General features: G+C 41.5%; 1 protein-coding gene across 1 annotated transcript in view; it reads left to right on the forward strand.

Moving 5' to 3' along the window:
* Positions 1-3,566: 3,566 nt before the first annotated feature.
* Positions 3,567-20,082, forward strand: part of LOC109911656 (protein phosphatase 1 regulatory subunit 37-like) — a 208,503-nt gene continuing 191,987 nt past the window's right edge. Inside the window, exons 1-2 of the mRNA XM_048600043.1 lie at positions 3,567-3,782; positions 5,227-5,446. Coding sequence (XP_048456000.1) covers positions 3,567-3,782; positions 5,227-5,446 — 436 coding nt within the window. The remainder of the gene's footprint in view (positions 3,783-5,226; positions 5,447-20,082) is intronic.

A 20,082-nucleotide genomic window follows, 5' to 3' on the forward strand; every position in this document is an offset into this window, starting at 1 on the left:
ATCTCTTATAATCCTTTCCAACACTTTACCCACAACCGAAGTAAGGCTCACTGGTCTATAATTACCAAGGTTGTCTCTACTCCCCTTCTTGAACAAGGGGACAACATTTGCTAGTCTCCAGTCTTCTGGCACTATTCCTGAAGACAATGATGACATAAAGATCAAAGCCAAAGGCTCTGCAATCTCCTCTCTAGCTTCCCAGAGAATCCTAGGATAAATCCCATCCGGCCCAGGGGACTTATCTATTTTCACACCTTCCAGAATTGCTAACACCTCCTCCTTATGAACCTCAATCCCGTCTAGTCTAATAGACTGTATCTCAGTATTCTCCTCGACTGCATTGTCTTTTTCCTGTGTGAATACTGACGAAAAATATTCATTTAGCACCTCTCCTATCTCTTCGGACTCCACGCACAACTTCCCATGACTGTCCTTGACCGGCCCCAATCTTACTCGAGTCATTCTTTTATTCCTGACATACCTATAGAAAGCTTTAGGGTTTTCCTTGATCCTACCTGCTAAAGACTTCTCATGTCCCTTCCTGGCTCTTCTTAGCTCTCTCTTTAGGTCCTTCCTGGCTAACTTGTAACTCTCAAGCGCCCTAACTGAGTCTTCACGCCTCATCTCTACATAAGCCTCCTTCTTCCTCTTGACAAGAGATTCAACTTCTTTAGTAAACCACGGTTCCCTCGCTCGACCACTTCCTCCCTGCCTGACAGGTACATACTTCTCAAGGACACACAGTAGCTGTTCCTTGAACCAGCTCCACATTTCAATTGTGCCCAGCCCCTGCAGTTTCCTTCTCCATCCTATGCATCCTAAATCTTGCCTCATCGCCTCATAATTGCCTTTCCCCCAGCTATAACTCTTGCCCTGCGGTATATACCGATCCCTTTCCATCGCTAAAGTAAACGTAACCGAATTGTGGTCACTATCACCAAAGTGCTCACCTACCTCCAAATCTAACACCTGGCCTGGTTCATTACCCAGTACCAAATCCAATGTGGCCTCGCCTCTTGTTGGCCTATCTACATACTGTGTCAGGAAACCCTCCTGCACACATTGGACAAAAACTGACCCATCTGAAGTACTCGAACTATAGCATTTCCAGTCAATATTTGGAAAGTTAAAGTCCCCCATAACAACTACCCTGTTACTTTCGCTCCTATCCAGAATCATCTTTGCAATCTTTTCCTCTACATCTCTGGAACTTTTCAGAGGCCTATAGAAAACTCCCAACAGGGTGACCTCTCCTTTCCTGGTTCTAACCTCAGCCCATACTACCTCAGTAGACGAGTTGTCATCAAACGTCCTTTCTGCCACCGTAATACTGTCCTTGACTAACAATGCCACACCTCCCCCTCTTTTACCACCTTCCCTGATCTTACTGAAACATCTAAACCCCGGAACCTGCAACAACCATTCCTGTCCCTGCTCTATCCATGTCTCCGAAATGGCCACAACATCGAAGTCCCAGGTACCAACCCATGCTGCAAGTTCACCCACCTTATTCCGGATGCTCCTGGCATTGAAGTAGACACACTTCAAACCACTTTCCTGTGTGCCGGTACACTCCTGCGACCTTGAAACCTTATTTATGACCTCACTACTCTCAACCTCCTGTACACTGGAGCTACAATTCAGGTTCCCACCCCTCTGTTGAATTAGTTTAAACCCTCCCGAAGAGCATTAGCAAATTTCCCCCCCAGGATATTGGTACCCCTCTGGTTCAGGTGTAGACCATCCCGTTTGTAGAGGTCCCACCTACCCCAGAATGAGCCCCAATTACCCAGGTATCTGAATCCCTCCCTCCTGCACCATCCCTGTAGCCACGTGTTCAACTGCTCTCTCTCCCTATTCCTCGCCTCGCTAGCACGTGGCACGGGTAACAAACCAGAGATAACAACTCTGTTTGTTCTAGCTCTAAGCTTCCACCCTAGCTCCTTGAATTTCTGCCTTACATCCCCATCCCTTTTCCTACCTATGTCGTTGGTGCCTATGTGGACCACGACTTGGGGCTGCTCCCCCTCCCCCTTAAGGATCCCGAAAACACGATCCGAGACATCACGGACCCTGGCACCTGGGAGGCAACACACCAACCGCGAGTCTCTCTCGTTCCCACAGAATCTCCTATCTGTCCCCCTAACTATGGAGTCCCCAATGACTAATGCTCTCCTCCTCTTCCCCCTTCCCTTCTGAGCAACAGGGACAGACTCTGTGCCAGAGACCTGTACCCCATGGCTTACCCCTGGTAAGTCGTCCCCCCCAACAGTATCCAAAACGGTATACTTGTTTTTGAGGGGAATGGCCACAGGGGATCCCTGCACTGTCTGCCTGTTCCCTTTCCGTCCCCGACTGTAACCATCTACTTTTTTCCTGTACCTGAGGTGTGACTACCTCCCCGTAACTCCTCTCAATTACCCCCTCAGCCTCCCGAATGATCCGAAGTTCATCCAGCTCCAGCTCAGTTCCCTAACACGGTTTCTGAGGAGCTGGAGTTGGGTGCACTTCCCGCAGATGAAGTCAGTGGGGACACTAGTGGTGACCCTTACCCCCCACATTCTACAGGAGGAGCATACAACTGCCCTAACATCCATTCCCACTGTTCTGAATTCCCAAATAGACAAATAAAAAAAAACTAGTAGCCTTACCAAATCAGCGCTCAGGACCTTTTTTTTTGGTTCGAGGAGGAGGATGGGTGGGAGACACTACCTAGGTAGTGTTTCGGGTAAATATATTACCTCACTTACTCCAAAAATGGAGTCACGCGAGGTAGGACTTTTATAATCGAAAAGCTCACCTTCCCAGGCTGCCCTCGCGCTTCCTCCCGGACTCCCGCCGCTGAAACAACTGACTAGATGTGTAGATGAGGGTTTTTAATTCAATCACAGCATGTGAACATCTCTGGATGGGCCAGCATTCAGTGCCCATTCCTAATTGCCCAGAGGGCAGTTAGGAGCCAACCACATTGCAGTGGGTCTGGAGTCATGTGTAGGCCAGACCAGGTAAGGATGGCACATTTCCTTCCCTAAAGGACATTAGTGAATAAGATGGGTTTTTCCCTTGACAATCGACAACTGTTTCATGGTCATCATCAGACTCTTGTTTCCAGATTATTATTAAGTTCAAATCCTATCATCTGCCATGTCCCCAGAGCATTACCTGGATCTCTGGATTAGTAGTCTATTGATAATACCACCATGCCACCACCTAATCTATGGTAGTGTGCTGGATGTAGTCTACATGAACTTCAGTAAGGCTCTTGACAAGGCCTCACATAGAAGATTGGTTAAGAAATTAAGAGCCCATGGAATCCAGGGAAATCTGGCAAATTAGAGTCAAAATTGGATTAGTGGCAGGTTGTGTAGTGTGATAGCCTTTGTGACTGGAAATTTATATCCAGTGGTGTACCACAGCGTTTGCTGCTGCTTCCTTGCTGTTTGTAGTGTACATTAAAGGTCTGGACATGAAAATAGCAGGTTTAATCAGCAAGTGCACAGATCACATGAAAATCGATGGTTTGTTGAACAGAAAGGAGGAAAGCCTTAGACTACAGGCTAGTATAGATGGGCTGGCAGAACAAATTTAATCCAAAAAAGTATAAAGTGATGCATTTCGGAGTACATGATGACAAGACAAGAGAGTACATGATGAATGGTGAGGCCCTAGGAAGTACATGTGATCAGGACTTTAGTGTGCACATCCAAAGATCCTTGAAAGCAACAGGACAGTTAGATAAGGTGGTTAAGAAAGCATATGGGTACTTGCCATTATTAGTTGAGGTATTGAACAAAAGAGCAGGGAGATTATGATGCAGCTGTACAACATGTTACTTAGGTCACAACTGGAGTAAAGTGAGCAGTTCAGTTCACACTGTAGGATAGAGATGTTGCCTGAGTTTGGAATGTTTCAGCTATGAAGACAGAATAATTAGGCTGATGTTGTTTTCCTTAGAGCAGAGAAGGAAAAAAGGGGAACCTGACAGAGATATGCAAAAATTACGAAGCAACATGATAGGGTGGTTAGGAAAGAATCTTTTCCCCTTAGTAGAGTACTCCATAACAAGGGGACATAGATTGAAGGAGCAAAAGCAGAAATTGCTGGTAGCAAGTGTGGGGAGAAATCAGAGTTAACGTTTCTGGTTGAGTTTCTGATTTTGTTTCTGATTTACAGCAACCACAGTTTTTTTAGGTTTTGACATAGGTTTGAAGTATGTGTTTAGAGGGGATTAAGGGAAGCACGGTGTGAATCTGGAATTCACTGCCTGAAAATATAGTAAAGGTGGCAGCCATCACAACATTCATGATGTAGATAGGAGTTTGATCTCCAGCACGGAAATAATGGACTGAACTTTCCCACACTGTAAAACTCTGACTTGTGCCTCTGTAAAGATGTGTTAATACCAGCAATTTGAAATATGGGTAAATTAATGAGACCACAGATTTAATTTCAAATTTACATCTAACCCTAACGTCCTGTGGGAGACACTTGCAGAGCACATGAAGGCAAAAAGATCAAATGGCCCCACTTTACATCATTACTTCCTCTTTTCTCTCAATGATTTTTTTTCCCCAAAACATTTAATGGAAAAGGTTTAGAAGAAATAAAATTATCAGTTTTTTAACTGAAGTATATAATGGAATACCCCATAGGCATTATCATCTAACTAACTGCTACTTCTGAGACCAGCCCTGTATTTTCAGTCTAGTTGTTTGGTCATGTAACCAATTACTACTGACAATGGACAGGTTAGAGAGGATCAACTAGTGCTGGTATTCGTCCATGAGGGAAGAAAATAAGGAAGGAAAATTTGAAATTTAGTCTTAGATCTTACAGACTGGTAAGTAGCCCTGATCTATTTTACATAAAATATTGTATCTTTAGTATATTTCTTACATTATATTTGTTGGTAATGGGATGTATTTCGTATTATTTCATGCAACTTACGCACATTTGGGTAACTCCAGACATGTTGGCAATATTTTTGTAATATTAAACATTCAGGAAAACAAACCTGATTACGAGGTATGAAGCACATAAAACTGTAATTAAATATTTACTTCATGGAAGAAAAATAATTTGTGAGGAAGACAAGATGAATATGAAAATCTCTAGCTCAGTAGACAGGTTCATGTAGTTTCTTTTTAAATTATTAAACTACAGTGAAAGATATCACATGGACAGTTCTGTGAAACTAGAGAACCTGTGACTGTGTTTTCACATCAGGCTACAAACAATGAGATGAGTGCAACAGAAAATGCCTACGAGGGAGAGCTGCAAACACCTGTACTCACTAACAATGTGGATGCCAAAGATGTCACTACTGTTCAACAGGACACAAGTTTAAATAATGGATTGAAAGCTAAACCAAAGAAACATGTCTGTTTCCCTTCAGGAGGAAAGATCGTCTCTGGATCAGCAGAACCCTGGAATCCATGGGAAGCTGGTAAGTACAGGACATTATTTCTTGAACATGTCCAAGTAAAATTAAATCTCCATATTACAAACCATCAAGTACGGCTAAGAGAGTTCTAATCAGACATTTTTGAAAAATGAGGATTTACATTTTTGTGGCACCATTCATGGCTACTTAGCATCTCAAAGCGCTTTAAAGCCACCTGAGTACTTTTGAAGTATAGTCATAGAAACATAGAAGATAGGAGCAGGAGGAGGCCATTCAGCCCTTCAAGCCTGCTTCGCCATTCCTCACGCTCATGGCTGATCGTCCAACTCAATAGCCTAATCCTGCTTTCTCCCCATAACCTTTGATCGCAATCACCCCAAGTGCTATATCTAGTTGCTTCTTAAATACATTCAATGTTTTGGCATTAACTACTTCCTGTGGTAATGAATTCCACAGGCTCACCACTCTTTGGGTGAAGAAATGTCGCATCTCCGTCCTAAATCGTCTACCCTGAATCCTCATACTGTGACCCCTGGTGCTGGACACACCCACAACATCCTCCCTGCATCTACCCTGTCCAGTGCTGTTAGAATTTTATAATTCTCTATGAAATCCCACCTTATTCGTCTGAACTCTAGCAAAAACAATCCCAACCTAGTCAATTTCTCCTCACTTCTGTAATGCAGAAATCTATAACATATTGCATTTATATAGTGTCTTTAACACAGGGGAAGGCCTCAAGGTACTACAAAAGAAGCGTATTTTCAAAAAAAAAGTGTTGGGAATTCAGATCCTCCACTTGGATGAAGATTGAGTTAACTCTTGATGTTAACTGGGCTAATGATTGGCATGTAACATGTAGGCCATGGAAACAGCAGGCAGTGAATATCTCCAAAAATGAAAATCTAGCCATTGCTCCTTGACATTGAATTGCACCCACATCATTGTATTCCCAACCATAAAAAGTGTTGGTGTTTCAATTGACCAGAAGCTGAACTGGACCAGCAATATCAATATGGTGACCACAAGAGCAGGTCAGAGGCTAGGAATTCAGAGACATGTAACTCACCCCCTCCGCCCAAACACTGTCCAACATCTACAAAGCACAAGTCAGTAATAAGATGAAACACTCCTCACTTGCCTGGATGAGTGGTAGCTCCAACTACACTCAAGGAGCTTGTTACCATCCAGGAAAAAGCATCCCACTTATCAACACCATATACACCAATTTAAACATTACTCTCAGCACTACTGATACACAGTGGAATTATGTAACTGTAAGTTTTTGCTTAGAAAAGCTTTGTCAAAACATCCCAGTTCAGTAAAGTTAGCTAAGGATTTTCCCTGTTATTGAGACTGAAATCAATGACCATATTTATGAAGGCATTGAAGGCATAAAGATCAAGGGTGGCACGGTAGCTCAGTGGTTAGCACTGCTGTCTCACAGCACCGGTGACCTGGGTTCAATTCCCACCTGGGGCGACTGTGTGCAGTTTGCACATTCTCCCTCTGGGTGGGCTTCCTCTGGGTGCTCCAGTTTCCTCCTACAGTCCAAAGATGGATGGACTGTGATTGACCATGCTAAATTGCCCATGGTGTTCAGAGATGTATAGATTAGGTAGGTTACAGGGAAAAGGGGCAGGTGGATGGATCTGGGCATGGTGCTCTTTGGATGGTCGGTGTGGAATTGTTGCCCTGAAGGGCCTGTTTCCACACTGTAGGGAATGTGTGATCACATCTATATGAATGTACTACATTAACATGCATTGTAGCATCTCACGAATGTGTTCCTTCCAAACATGGGTGACCTCTGTCACCCAAAACAATGAGTAACAAATGGACCATCACAACTTACATGTTCACCTCAAAGCCACGCAACATCAAGACTTTAAACTATATCACCATTACTTCACTCTCGCGGAATGAAAATTCTGGAACTCTCTTTCTGACAGCATGGTAAGTGTACCTGCACCAGATGTACTGCAACAGTTCAAGAAGGCAGCTCACCACTATTGTCTAAAGGACAATTTCCAGAAGGCGTTTGACGAGATTCCAAATGAAAGATTATTGTGCAAAGTAGGAGCTCATGGTGTAGGAGTAACATATGAGGACAGATAGAAGATTGGCTAGCTGGCAGAAAACAGAGAACATGCATAAATGGGTCTTTTTTTTTCCTGTTTGGTATGTGAGCAGTGGCATTTATGCTAGGTGTTCAGCTTTTTACAATTCATATCACATGCGAGACAATCTATTGTACTGAATTTACCTTTGTCAAGACTGTGTTTGTGGGATGTTACTACATTGGAACAGTTGTTGTTTAGTAGTTAAATAATCTATTATTCTGTTAAGTTTTCCAATAGAATTAAAGTTACATCAATTCTTTTTTGTTAGTATTTTAACTAGGTGTGAGAATAAAGTGTGTTTTGCTTAAATTGGAGTAGCGTGACCAATCAAATTTTATCTGGAACACAGCACCTTACACTTGGCTTTAAGTAAGATACAAGTTAGGGTCTAGGCTTTCTCCTTGATATATTTAAAGAGGGTTTTGTATGGACCATAACAAATGTGAAACACAAACAAATCAGTCATGATCTTATTAAATAGTACAGCAGGTTCGAGGGGCCAAATGGCCTACTTCTTGTCCTAATTCACATGTTTAGATATACTTAAGGATTGGTAAATAATACTGCCCTTGAACACAACGTTGACATCCGATGAAAAAATTTTTAACAAGACAACTGTTTGGGATTCAATGTCCACTTCAGCAGAGAATAAAAGCTGAGAGTTGAGATCAAAGGAAGTGCTTAACTGCACAAAGTGCTGAATTATAAGTGATATGATGAACCAAGACTCTGTCTGCCCTTTCAATTGTGTGTAAAAAATTCAAGAACACTTTTCTAGGAAGACGAAATAAGTTCTCATGTCCTGACTAACATTTGGAATCGTACAATCATAGAATCCCTGAAGTTATTCCTCAATAAATTCAAAGCAGATCTTCTGGTTATTTATCTTGCTATTTATGTGACCTGGCTGTGGTTAAATTAGGGGCTGAGTTTCTTTCCATTATAACAGGTGACCAATAATCAAAATACTTAAATTTCTTATGTCCTGAGATCATAAAGGCATTTTGCCAGTGTAAGTTTTTGCCTAGAAAACCTTTGTTAAAATATTCCAGTTCAGGAAAGTTAGCAAAGCATTTTTCATTTTTTTGAGGTTCAAATCAACAACTGTAATCATGAAGCTATTGGAAACTGATCAAGATCAAATTGCAGAATGTTGAGTCTAAAGTGACAAAACTGTTGAAAATAGAAATTGAATGAATTATTCATTGCTCATGCTGCTGTGGTTTTATATTACTGTACTGACTGGTTTATTTACTTTGAGACAGTATGGCCATTGGGAACAATTATTAGCTTTTGATATCTCTATATTTTCGCAGTACATCCAGAATGAGTCAGAGTCATAGAGATGTACACATGGAAGCAGCCCCTTCGATCCAACTCATCCATACTGACCAGATATCCTAAATAAATCTAGTCCCATTTGTCAGCATTCAGCCCATATCCATCTAAACCCTTCCTATTCATATACCCATCCAGATGTTTGCTAAATGTTGTAATTGTACCATTCTCCACCACTTCCTCTGGCAGCTTATTCCATATATGCACCACCCTCTGTGAAAAAAATTGCCCCTTAGGTCTCTTGTAAATCTTTCGTCTTTCACCTTAAACCTATGCCCTCTAGTTTTGGATTCCCACACCCTAGGGAAAAGACCTTGTCTATTTATCCTATCCATCCCTTCATGATTTTATAAACTTCTATAAAATCACTTCTCAGCCTCCAATACTCCAGGCAAAATAGCCCCAGCCTATTCAGCTTCTCCCTATAGCTCAAATCCTTCAACCCTGGCAACATCCTTGTAAATCTTTTCTGAACCCGTTCAAGTTTCACAAATCCTTCCTATAGCAGGGAGACCAGAATTGCACGCAGTGTTCCAAAAGTGGCCGAACCAATGTCCTGAACAGCCGTAACATGACTTCTTAACTCCCATACTCAATGCACTGTCCAATAAAGGCAAGCGTACCAATTGCTTTCTTCACTATCCTATCTACCTGCGACTCCACGTTCAAGGAACTATAAACTCCAAGGTCTCTTTGTTCAGCAACAGTTCCCAGGATGTTATCATTAAGTGTATAAGTCCTGCCTTGATTTGCCTTTCTAAAAAGCAGCACCTCACATTTCTCTAAATTAAACTCCATCTGCCACTCCTCAGTCCATTGGCCCATCTGATCAAGATCCTACTGTAATCTGAGGTAACCTTCTTTGTTGTCTACTACACCTCCTATTTTGGTGTCATCTGCAAACTTACTAACCATACCTCCTACGTTTACATCCAATCATCTATATAATTGACGAAAAGCAGTGGACCCAGCACCGATCCTTGTGGTAAACCACTGGTCACAGTCCTCCAGTCTGCAAAGCAACCTTCCACCACCACCCTCTGTCTTGTACCCTTGAGCCAGTTCTGCATCCAAATAACTGTTCTCCTGTATTCCATATGATGAGTTTAAAGAATTAGGTTTGGAGATTTCTGTTGTGTTTATCTTAAGAAATTCTTGTCACAGTTAACTGGCTAAATTTATTTTTGTGTTTCTTTACAAACCCCAAATTATCAATTACTTAAGAAGCAACTAACAACATTTTGTGATAAATGTTTCTTCCATTCCTATAGAATATAACTGAACAATTTGAAGCACAGTTTGTTTGGTATGTGCTTCAATTAACATGCTATCATTAAATTAAATTAATTGGGGACTTGGGCTATTTGCTGTAAATTTCCAGTGGATAGGGTCTCAAAATTATAGACCAATTGCACGACTTTATGATTTGTCTTTAGGGAGAGTGTGAAAAATCAAATTTTACTTGTTACTGTCTACCATGTTAACAGAAAACATTAGGAATTTTGGACACTTATTGCACTAGGCCACAATCTCACATTCTTGAGTGGTTGTGCGTTGAGTCCTCCATTTTATTTGCACTACCAACATTTTCTTTTGTAGCACAGCAAGTTAGACAAGCAGCAATCATGTGTAACTAAAGTCACAAGCAACACTACTGATGATTTTAATTTATTTCTACATTATTATGATGATTGTTTGAATGCCTTAGAGAATTAGGATTTTGAATGTCCAGCGCACAATTAGTCACATTGGTTGTTCCAGCTTGTTTGCTGTCTGTAATGTTCTATTATATCCTTGCTTGTACCAAAAATCCTCAGGAGAAGCCAACAGATTTTTGTAATGCTAATAGATCAATGGTTCTCAAACTGGCATCCGTGGAGATTTTCCAGGACTCTGTGAAGTAGCATGCTGCAATGGGATGAATTGGCCACATGCTTTGTCCCAGTTACTGGCAGTGTCCCGATAGTGAGAATGATACACACCAGGCAGCATGCCCATGGTATTCCAGTGCAGGAACAATACGGACACAAGATGGGAAGGAAAAACCCTGTTACTCTTAACATTTGAGCAATGAGAAGGTGGTCAATGGAGGGGACACAGAGTTTAAACCTGCTCCAGAAGGAGCAGGGAGGTTCAACGCAATGAGATATTCAACCAACATGTTACTGAATCTGGAGAATTACCTTTCAGCTGAAGGGAACATGGAAGTTTTCACATCACCAAAATATCAATGTTCACAATGTTGGGCAATATTGTTCAGATTCTGTTAAGTTCCTTTAACCAGGCACTGATGAACTTTATGTAAATGTGCAACGTACTTATAGTATAATAATTTAGATTGAGGGAGAGGGTGTGATCCGTAATTACATACACATTTAAAAAGAAGACCTTCAACAAAACTTGGAAGCTTCATGCTGGAAAGGATTAACCATGATCACAGTTAACAAGGGAGCCAGTGGCAGATTTAGCAGTTTCAGTGCTGTAGGTATGAGAGTCCTGGCCTAAGGCTATTTGACATAGAGAAATATAAGGTACTTGAGGACTTCAGTGAAGATATGGAAGGGTAAAAAACAGACAAGACGAAGGAATTGTAGGAGGCATTTTGATGAAAGAACTTAACCATATTTAGAAAGGTGTGAGAACAGCAATGTGCTAGGAAGCAATTGTTGATGTTAAAAATTCTAGGAAAGAGTAATTGTGTAGCTAGGATTTGGAACTGTATAAGTTGAGGGTTCAGGAGGTGAGTTTCATACAGAGATCAGCTCAATGAAAATGTGGAAGAAGCTGAACATCCTGATTGGAGTAAGGAGGGAATTTAAGGAAGGGAGCATTAGGATAATTACAAAGTCTGAGAAAGCTGTATAGATCTTTTCAACCATCAAGTCAAAAATGTGTATTGGTAGCAGAGAGAAGATGGGAAGGAAGAGGGTTGGGAAGGTTTGATCCTAAGGAAAGTCAAGTAGAAGCTTTACCTGTACAAGGGAAAGCAACAATGAGTGTTCTTACTTTTGGAGATCCAATGACAGTAGTGCTCTGGTTAATTCTCCCCACAGACAACAGGAGGACTCGGGCACGTAGGTTAACTTTGTGTTTATTCAAACAATCTTAGTTTTAGGCTGGCTAAACAGTCCTGGCTGTATCCCATACCTGTTCAATCTCTGTCCCATGTCTGTTTGATCCCAGACCCATGTCTCTCCACTATACGGAGGAAATCATCAACGTTTATACCTCTGCAGTCACATATTTATACATTATTGTACAAGAATGATATGTTAACAAAGAGAAATCTTCCATCCTAAATCCTTCTCTTATCCGGTGTACTGAGTTCTTTTTTTGTACTCTCCAGTTTGCTCTGAAGGCTAATAAAGGCCTTCGTGTATACAAGGTTCCTCTTCAGCCATTTCTGTTGACGTGGACCCTTGGGGTGATGTCCTATAAATGGGATGTTAGCAGTAAAGAAACAGCAGCAATAAGTGAATTGACGGATCTGAGAGGAGAAAGGAACCATCACCATACTCTGGAACTAACTGATTGACTTTGATGAATGTGTGCAGCATTCAAACATCCCATCCAGTTTCAATGTTAAAAAAAAAAGCTGTCCTCCTTAATGTTAAAATAGTAGAATCATCCCACACAAAGATCTTTGGACTGGAGTTAGACAAGGTCTTGACTGACAGTGACATAACCCCTGTCTGACCATAGTTCTCATTGAATGCATTAAGGCTGCTCCCCTTTGAATTTCAAACATACTAATCTGCTTGAAGCAGATGCGGTGTGTTTCCCATGTAAACCACTGGCACATGCTGCAGCTTAGATGTTGATGTAGCAAAGTGTCATACAAGACATGTCCACCTCCTTGACAGCTCAGTACTCCCCATCATGCCACATAGTCTCTCTGTGGTAAAAAAATCAAGCCAGAGTTCGGCAGCCTGTAACTTAGCACAGAAGAACCTGTGTGCTAAAAAGCAATGCCAGTCACACAGGATAGCAGCCTCCAATTAATTGCAAAGTGACAGCACTACAAAACAACAAAGCAAGCCATGATCCGTAAAATTCATCCTGTGCAGATGCATGAGTTGTATGTGTTTTCATGCAAAGTGTCCTGGCAGAAGTGTGCAAGTCGTAGGTGTCTCTGAACTCCAAAATGGAATGCTAAGGAGTTGGAATGAAGTGAAAGTTAGTCCGAGAGTGGTCATGATGATCTGGTGAAGCTGGTGGTTTGCACTGCCAACATGTGTGGATATACGATTGAGGGAACATTGGAGCACATGGGGATGTTGTACTGCACAAACTGCTGGATGATGTTGGTACAAGAAATCAGTGAGTTGTAACCACCTAACCTTAATCTATTTTGACTTTTGTGTCTGGAATATGTGGCAGCTAGTTTCTCAGGAAAGGAGAAGTGAATTAGAAGTGGTGTAGAAATAAACGGAGTTGGACTGATAATGAAATACATATGAGGGGCAACCTGATAGAAGTTTACAAACTTATGAGAGGCATGGATAGAATGGATAGTCAGAGTCTTAATCGCAGGTTAAAAATGTCAATTTACTGGGAGACATAGGTTTAAGGTGAAAAACAGGTAAGTTTAAAGGAGACGTGAAAAGCATGTTTTTTTACAGAGAACGTGTTAAGTAGTTTGAATGCGCAGACAGAGGAGGTGGTGGAGGCAGATGCAATAGCAATGCTTAAGAGGCATCTTGACAGCTTTATGAATAGAGGGATAAGGATAGCTTAGAGGCAAAAGATTTTTAGTTTAGAAATGCATCATGTGTCGGCACAGTCTTTTTGGGCCAAAGGGCCTGTACTTGTGATGTACTGTTCTTTATTCTTTGTTCAAATATAATGGAATCAAGGTAGAGGCTGTTCAATGGTGGGATTCTGAAACCATCATTTAAAACCTAAGGATAAAATTGCAAAACTTCTTCCCAATGTCAAGATGCTGACGTTTTTCATTTTCATATATTTTCTCAACTTTCTTTATATTTCCCACACCACACCGGGGAAAGGAAAATTTCACCATAATATTTTTCTAGTGAAATAAAAACAATATCAACAGAAGAGGAGTCAGCACTGAATTGTTCTGAAAAATATAAATAAGCATTTAAGCATATGGTAAAACAGCAAGCAATCTCAAAGCTACACTGCAGTGCTGTAAAGCACTGAAAAATTATAATACATGTAATCATTTGAAAATTAAAATCCATCTTGTGCATCAATATCTTCCGTGTATCACCACATCAACTAAACCTCCACTTGGAATGTGATAAATAAATAATATAATGAGGCTTGTATAATCAAAATAATAACAGTCCACTCTGGATCAAATATTCTTTCATGATAACAACATTGCAAAGCTGCAGAAATTATGTGAACTCCTTACAAAGGACATAGGTGGTACAGTGATTCAACAATGTAGTCTTAATCTTTGTTTTTTGTTTCAGTTCTTTCAGAACATTAGGGCAATTTCCTTCTCACTGTAACAAGAATGTGCTGTTTTCGGGCATTTTCTTTTCATGTTAATGGATCATTTTCTCCAAGAATTCTTTCTCCTGTCCTTCCTTTTGATGTATCTTCATTCCTCTAACTCTGGTTTCTTGTGCATTTCAAGTATAACAATTCCATCATTTGTGTCTGTGCCTTCAGTTGCTTGGGCCCTAAGCTCTGGACTTTGTTCCCTACACCTTTACTCTTTCGGGCTCTTGTTCCTCTTTTAAATCCCTTCTTAAATCATACCAATTTAACCCAGGGTTTTGTTATCTGACCTAAGACCACCTGACATGGCTCTGTGGCATACTTTATTTAGTGTATTCTCCTATGAAGCTGTTTGGATTGTTTTGTTACATTAAAGGCACTATATAGATATAAATTGTTGTAACCAATTTTCTCCTCCCTAACTCAGGGAACAGTTACTGTGCACATCCTGCTTACCTTCTCAGGGACTGCACCTTGCTGCAGCTTGAGTGTTGTTAACTCCTGGTGGGGCCACCCAGCTCATTAATATCAGAGGACAGGAACCAGACAAAGTGCATCCCAAAGCAAGTCCTCAGTGGTGATCCAGGTGGAGGATAGTCATCCAATAGCAACAGCTGTGACCTGGCGGATGAAGGCTGGATCAGTAGAGAGACCCCCAGTCATTGAAGTGGTTAGCACTACTGCCTCACAGCACCAGTGAGCCAGGTTCAACTCCACATGTGAGCGACTGTCTGTGTGGAGTTTTCATGTTCTCCCTGTGACTGTGGGTTTCATCTGGGTGCTCCAGTTTCCTTCCATAGTTCAAAAATGTGCAGGTTCGGTGGATTGGCCATGCTAAATTGCCCATAGTGTCCAAGATGTGCAGGATGGGAGGATTAGCCATGGGAAATTCAGGGTTATAGGGATATGGTAGAGGGGTGGGTCTGTGTAGACTGCTCTTCGGAGGGTCAGCGTGGATTCGATGGGTCGAATGGCCTGCTTCCATACTGTAGGAATTCTATTCAAAGACGTTCCCTGAAACTGCATCTACCTTCTGTCAAGGAACCTGTGTTTGCTGATACACAACAGCATTCGCACTTTAGAAGATGTCCTGCACAACACATCTTCTTAGAGGAAGACCTTTCGGCAGGAGGAAGTATGGAAAAGAAACCAGAGAAAGGAATGCCAGCAACATCAAGGCCATGGCTCAAGTCCATCTCCTGGAAATCACCTGCCAAATGTGTGATGGAGCTCTATGATTGATCTTATCAGCCACACGAGGACCCACAAAACCAGTGACATGTATTTCCTAGGTGGACGATCATACTCATCAACAAGAGATTGCCACCACCAGTGACTTCCTGCCTAGCTCCCTTCTTCTTTTCTGACCACTGTCTTGTACCCCTTGGATCATATAAGCTAATTTTAGATAAACTGTGATCAAACCTAGAAATTCCCTTCCTTCTACAATTCTGGTTGTGAACTGGATCAGTCTTAAGAGGAGCCTGAGTTTGTCCAATCTCAAACTCATATGGGAAGATAGCACCAAGCTGCCCTGAAAGTAAGCACCAAATTATCAATGTTAGAATCATGAAAGGCATAGGTAAGGTGAATAGCAAGGGTCTTTTCCTCGGATGGAGGAGTTCAAAACAAGGTGAAAGGAGAAAGATTTAAAAGACATGGGGAGCAACTTTTTATACACAAAGTGGTTTGTGTATGCAATGAACTGTCAGAGGAATTGGTGGATGCAGGTGCTGTTACAACATTTAAAAGACATTTGGATAAGTTCACCTTTTCCAAAACTTTCAATTCTCTGGCCCCCGACACCTCATCTTCACCATAGATGTTCAGTCCCTTTACATCTGTATCCTCCTTATGGATGACCTAAAAGCCCTGTGCTTCTCCTCTCCCATAGGCCCAATCAGACCCCTGCACTGACACTGTCATTCACTTGGCAGAACTGGTCCTCACCCTCAACGATTTTTCCTTTGATTCCTCCCACTTCCTACAAACCAAAGGGGTAGCCATGGGCATGTGCATGGGCCCGAGCCTGTCACTTTGTAGCATTCGTGGAACAGTCCCTCTTCCACAACTACACCGGCACCATCCCTCACCTCTTTCTCCACTATTTGATGACTGCTTTGGTGCTGCCTAGTGCTCCTGGGAGGAGCTCAATTAGCTCATCAACTTCTTCAACACCTTCCACCTCGCCCTCAAATTCACCTGGACTATTTCTGACACCTCCCTCCCCTTTCTGGATCTCTCCGCTTCCATCTCTGGAAACCAAATCACCGCTGACATCTGTTTCAAACACACTGATTCCCACAACTACCTCAACTATACCTCCTCTCAGTCACCCTACTGTAAAAATGCTATCCCATACTCTCAATTCCTCTGCCCCTGCTGCATCTGCTCCCAGGACGAGTTGTTTTACTCCAGCACATCCTAGATATCCTCCTACTTTAGGCACCGGAATTTCCCCTCCTCTGTAATTAAGGATTCTCTCAACCACATCTCCACCATTTCTTGCACTTCTGCCCTCAAACCCACTCCCTCAACAACAATAAGGACAGAGTCTCCTCAATCCTCACATACCACCCCACCAAACTCTGAATCCAACTCATCATCCTCTGACATTTCTGCCACCTAAAGTCAGACTCCATTGCCAAAAATATATTTCCCTCTCCACCCTTGTATACTTTCCGCAGGGACCGTTCTTTCCGTGACTCCCTTGTCAGCTGTACACACCACACCAACTTCTCCACTACACCTGTTACCTTTCCCTACAATCGCAAAAGGTGTAACACCTACCCCTACACCTCCCATCTCACCTCCGTCTAAGGCCCCAAACAATCCCTCCAAATCCAGCAGAGATTCCCCTGAACTTCATCCAACTTGACCTATTGTATCACTTGTTCCCGATGTAGTCTCCTCTGTATCAGGGAGATACAGCCTCGGGGACCAGTTCATGGAGCATCTGTGCTCTGCACGCACTAACCAACCCAACCTTCCGGATGCCATCCATTTCAAATCCCCCTCCCAATCCCCTGGCAACATGTCCATCCTTGGCATTTTCCACTGTCAGAGTGAGGCCAAACGTAAACTGGAGGAACAACACCTTATATTTCACCTCGGGAGCTTACAGCCCAATGGCCTCAATATTGACTTGATCAGCTTCAAAATCCCTCCACCCCCAGCCTTATCCCATGTCCAGCCCTCCCCCTCCTCCTCTCCTCCCTGACCTGACCTAACCAGTCCATGTTCCTACTTTCCCATGCACACCACCCTTCCCACTAACCAATCACAATAACTCTTTACCTGCAACCACCTTCCCTTCCCCCAGCCCCACTCCCTCCCTCTAAATACCTTGGGACTCCCCTCCCCCACCCAAGACCTGATGAAGGGTTTCGGCCCGAAAAAGACTTTCCAGCTCCTTGGATACTGTCTGACCTGCTGTGCTTTTCCAGCTTCACATCCATTGACTCTAGTTTCCAGCATCTGCGGTCCTTGCTGTCTCCAAGGTTTGGAGGGATATTGGCCAAAGTTTGGTTTGGTTTTGGAACATGGTCATCATGGAGTAAAGGTCTGTTTCCATGCTGTACAACTATGAGTCTATGACATAACGTCCATGAGGCTAACCAATTTGGCTTTTAGTAACAGACATTCTTCTGAGGAATTACAGCAGGTTTACATGACATATATAGCAATTTTCATTCTGAATCAATGCCATGCTATAGATGGCCAGGGAATGTTTGATGTGGACATACCTGTTGAATAAAAAAAGACATCCACCAGCATTAACATTCCTCCTGGTCCTTGATCAGCAGTAATGGTGTTCCGTTCTGTGCAATTTGCAGAGATAAGCACTCAGGGATTTGAGATGTAGAAACCCATAACATAAGGTTGAACAACTTTGGTTTTAAAAGTCATACGGTTTCATGGTGTATGAAGCAATTTCATAGCCAGTGTTAAATAGTTTAGAGATTAAATAACTTGAAAAATTAATCAAAAACCAATTTGCTTAATTTATTCATCTATAAGTCTGGGTATTTATTAATTTAGTAATTCAATGCAATTAAATCAAAAATCAGTGTACTAATTGATAAATATGCATATTTGTAAATTAATTTCTAAATTAAAGAATTCCCAATTACTCACATCCTCATTATATAATTTTAGTTATAAGTCTGTCTTTGTTATAAGACCATTGGAGCTTAGCTCTCAATTATTTTACAGGCAGATTTTATGCTATGTTATGGAACATTTACTATGGCATCATAAGGGAAAAATGCTTGACTCCCAATTTGCACAAAATTATATTGTTTCTGAATGTTATCTGAACATTGAATGAAGCTCCATTTTTCTAACTTTCTTTAAAAACTGACTCAGAAGTTCCTTAAGGAAGATGGGAACATAACACTCCTGTTTTACAGCTGTTCCCAACAACAACAGTCATGAATTATTAAACAAAAGAAACAGACTCATGTTTATGGACTAAACGGAACTTCGAACCAAATCATTCCATTTATGCGGTGTATCTCAGTTTTCTCATAAAATGTATTTCTAAATTAAATGTATAATTAAGGTTGTGGTCCCCTTGTGAGTGTGTAATGTACTGTAATGAAAGGAATTACTCCAATGCTGGGGTTTACTATAGCTCCCCTTGATAGGATTGTTAACGTAACAATATAATCAGGGTATGTTATAAAAATAATGGACTAATTAGTTTCTAGAGGTGATCTACAGCAGAGATTTGCAATACCTCTACTTCTTTCCTAGTGAAATCAATAGAAATTGTAAACACGTACAATGCAAGGTATCTTGCAGCTTTGCCACCCTCTTATTGCTTACTTTGAGTGGAATATATAATTTATCCTAAACACGCATTAGATAGTCTTTTAAGTTAGAGCATTTTGGAGTTATCTTTTTTTTAAGTTTTACTTTCCATCTGGATTTGTTGCCATCATGGTGAAATGAACCGAATCAGAGAATGTGACCTTCGAAACAATGTTAGACTTGACAGAAACTTAGGAGAAATGGAATTTGATTAATTCAGCTACTCTAAGATAGCACTGCTGAATACAATGTTTTGGAAATGTTCGTAAAATCGAGTTACTTGGGTTACCTGCTTTTTGTGCTAATTTCGTATCTTTTTTGTTATCATCACCTATTTTGAAGTCTCAACCTGCAGTTTTAATGAAAGGTATTATCAGCCCTGCAAATAACTGACCCTATTGCCAAAAGAATGTCAATTGTAAGTTATTCCAGCTCATTTCTTGGAAATGAGTCAGTCTGCAAACCAATATATTGAACTTTTAAAAAAAAAAAAATTCGAAAGAACTACTGATGCTGGAAATTAGAAACAAAACAGAAATTGCTGGAAGCTTTGTCCAGCACCTCATTTTCTGTTTGCAGCCTTCTGGACCTAATATCAAATTCAACAATTTTAGGGCTTGAGGCACCTAGTCCCATGTCCTTACCCCAACCCCCAAAACTATGCCTTTTCATCACATGGGCTGCTACCACAGACAACCCATTGTTAACTACTAACAGACCCCATTAGCAGCTTTTCGTCCCCCCAGACTGACTTTTACCCATTCTTCTGTCCAACTCATTTTGTCTCTCTCTGGGCTCTACCTATTGTTTACTCTCCCACCCTCTCCCCACCCCATCTTCTGCATAAATACCAAACTTTTCTTCGCTGCTATCAGTTCTGAAGAAGGGTCCCTGGACCTGAAACATTAACTCTGATTTCTCTCCACA

The sequence above is a fragment of the Rhincodon typus genome, chromosome 8 (genome assembly GCF_021869965.1).
Source record: "Rhincodon typus isolate 14 chromosome 8, sRhiTyp1.1, whole genome shotgun sequence".
Classification (NCBI taxonomy): domain Eukaryota; kingdom Metazoa; phylum Chordata; class Chondrichthyes; order Orectolobiformes; family Rhincodontidae; genus Rhincodon; species Rhincodon typus.